Source organism: Penaeus vannamei, chromosome 38 (assembly GCF_042767895.1).
Source record: "Penaeus vannamei isolate JL-2024 chromosome 38, ASM4276789v1, whole genome shotgun sequence".
NCBI lineage: Eukaryota > Metazoa > Arthropoda > Malacostraca > Decapoda > Penaeidae > Penaeus > Penaeus vannamei.
Window position 1 is genome coordinate 474,653 of NC_091586.1, and position 2,500 is coordinate 477,152.

General features: G+C 41.4%; 1 protein-coding gene across 6 annotated transcripts in view; it reads left to right on the forward strand.

Annotated features, from left to right (window-relative positions):
- LOC113813174 (alpha-(1,3)-fucosyltransferase 7) overlaps nt 1-2,500 on the forward strand; it is a 13,379-nt gene that overhangs the window by 4,279 nt on the left and 6,600 nt on the right. For all 6 annotated transcript variants that reach the window (XR_011398227.1, XM_070116243.1, XM_027365126.2 and 3 more), the window contains exons 2-3: nt 1-527; nt 895-1,037. The exon at nt 1-527 is cut by the window's left edge. Coding sequence is in view for 5 of the 6 variants with exons in the window: in XM_070116243.1 (XP_069972344.1) it covers nt 1-527; nt 895-1,037 (670 nt within the window). In the remaining variant the exon portion in view is untranslated. The remainder of the gene's footprint in view (nt 528-894; nt 1,038-2,500) is intronic.

Below are 2,500 nucleotides of genomic sequence, written 5' to 3' on the forward strand. Positions count from 1 at the left end.
AGTTAACGTACGAGGACGAGGACGTCAGAATCGCCGACGCCGTCGTGTTCCCCCTCCACACGACTCCGGGGCCACAAGACTTCCCCAACCGAACCAGGGCCTCACAGCGCTGGATCTGGCTCACTGACGAAAACCCCTTTCACACCTTCATGATCGCCGAAGACAAAGACATTAGTCACTACAACGGGTACTTTAACTGGTCCATGAACTACAGGATGGACAGTGACATCCCAGTGCCTTACGGAAGGACTCTCAAGCTAGCAGATGGCGAACGACCAAATATCACCATCGATTATTTTAGCACAAAATCGAAGCTCGTAGCTATCATGGGGTCGAACTGTGGGGGTCAGAACGGCAGGTGGGAATATGTGTATGAACTCGAGAAGCACCTTGAATTGGACACCTACGGGGGCTGTGGAAAGCTACAATGCCCGGGACACTTCGCTGTAGACTGCCCAGCCCTCAACCAGTATAAATTTTACTTGGCTTTCGAAAACGGCGACTGTCCAGAATATATCACAGAAAAGGTAAAGACATTCTGGGGGAAATTGGTTATTAATCTATTTTACTTCATTATTATTGGCATTTAGAATTAAAGAATAAAATAGATACATAATACACATCTAGTACTCCTGTATAGACAAATTTCCATTTGGAATAAGAATATTCGTGAATATGAATGTGATGTATATATGTACCTGCATGTAATTTTTTATGATAAGTTCAGTGCCCACAGAATTGGGGTTGGTATTTGAATAATCAATAAAAAAACCTAACCACGAGATCTTGTATTTATGGGGATAGGGTGCTAGTGGGCAACTGTCTCTTTCTAGCCAACCCCAAAACTTTCCTCGCACTTGCTCTTAGCTAAATCGTTCATTCTTCATATTTCAGGTCTGGTGGAATTCCTTTCACAAGGGAGTAGTACCCGTGGTGATGGGAGGGCCTAAAAAGTCCTACAGGAAGATCCTACCTCCGAACTCCTTCATTCACATCGACGACTTCGAAACGCCGAAAGACCTTGCAGAACACTTGAAGTAAGTCCTGTTTAAGAAATCTAATTATCTCTTGTCTTTCCTCCGGTTTGGTTTGGACGACTTCTCTTTGTTATATGAAATAACATCCGATGAATGCTTTGAGACATTGTCCTGCGTTTTGCTTCATCGAGATTGTGGTTACGAGCAGGTTATTACGAAAAAATAATGAAGTTGGTAGATCTGTATGGAAAAGGCCTAACAAGCCCTATCATTTGTAAAGAAAGAGATTCTGGGTTAAATTAGTCCTGACTTGCTTAGCCAAAAAATTGTATACCCAAGCCTACAGGATGCCTCATTTTAGTGTATAGTTTACGTTCAACAGATGTTGATGATGAACTTTATGGACACTTGCAAGCGTAAATCCAAAACTATAAGCGGACAGGCTACGTAGAATATTAGCAACTCAAACCATAACTCCAAGACCACCCATATGTCAGACATTGTAGCATGATGTCAACACCGGGCAGGCTAGGGGTGGACTGAGCCCGAGCACAGTAAAGGTCGTTAAAATATTCTATGGATTTGTAATAAACAGATTTTTTCCAAGCGCCGAGTGATTTCCGCTCAGCCAGTGCGGCGAGTCGGACCAACTGAAAAGCAATCCCGCAAAGGACGCCTCTCGTTCTGCCACTTCCCGCCAACCGAACGGGCGGTCGCGATTTTGAAATCTACCGATCCAAAGAGCTCAGAAATTTTAAGCGCTGGAAGTCGATTGTTATTAATATATATATTTTTTCTCCACACAAGTATGTTTTGCTTAAATTATACAGTGTAGAAACAGATGTTACGGAAAAGAGCAAAATTATATTCACGACCACTGTTCTAGTGTTCCGATTAGTAATTTTATCTTGCGGCCACTGACTCGCCTCATCATAACAGTAATGTAACTTTTTGGATAAACACTATATATATGTATGTATGCATATAGATACACACACACACACACACACACACACACACACACACATATATATATATATATATATATATATATATATATATATATATATATATATATATATATATATATATATATATATATATATATAATACGTAGTCTGTGTGAAGCAGCGGTAGTGCTCTCGTCTAGCAGTCGTGCTGACCTGCGTAACTGCGTTCAGTCCCGCGCGCTGCCAGTGGATGGTAACCACGGCCATTCCTTGCACACAGGAGACAATTTAGAAGCAAATAAACAAACAGCATGTCACAGCAAAGAATATCCAATGCAACAAATGGAATTAATCTAAATCTTTATTAATGTTGACATTCTTTAATGTAATCACATTTACTTTCTTCGCTCCATAGTGTGTTATCATTGCATTATCTAAATAAAAGACCCACATGTTGAATGTACTATTCCATCTATATGTAAATGCGCCAAGTGAATAATCAGCTAGCGACGCCTGGCATCTGTGCTCTTCAGCTCTGCGTGTCCCCGGCCACGTGTTCGCTTCTGGCTCTTC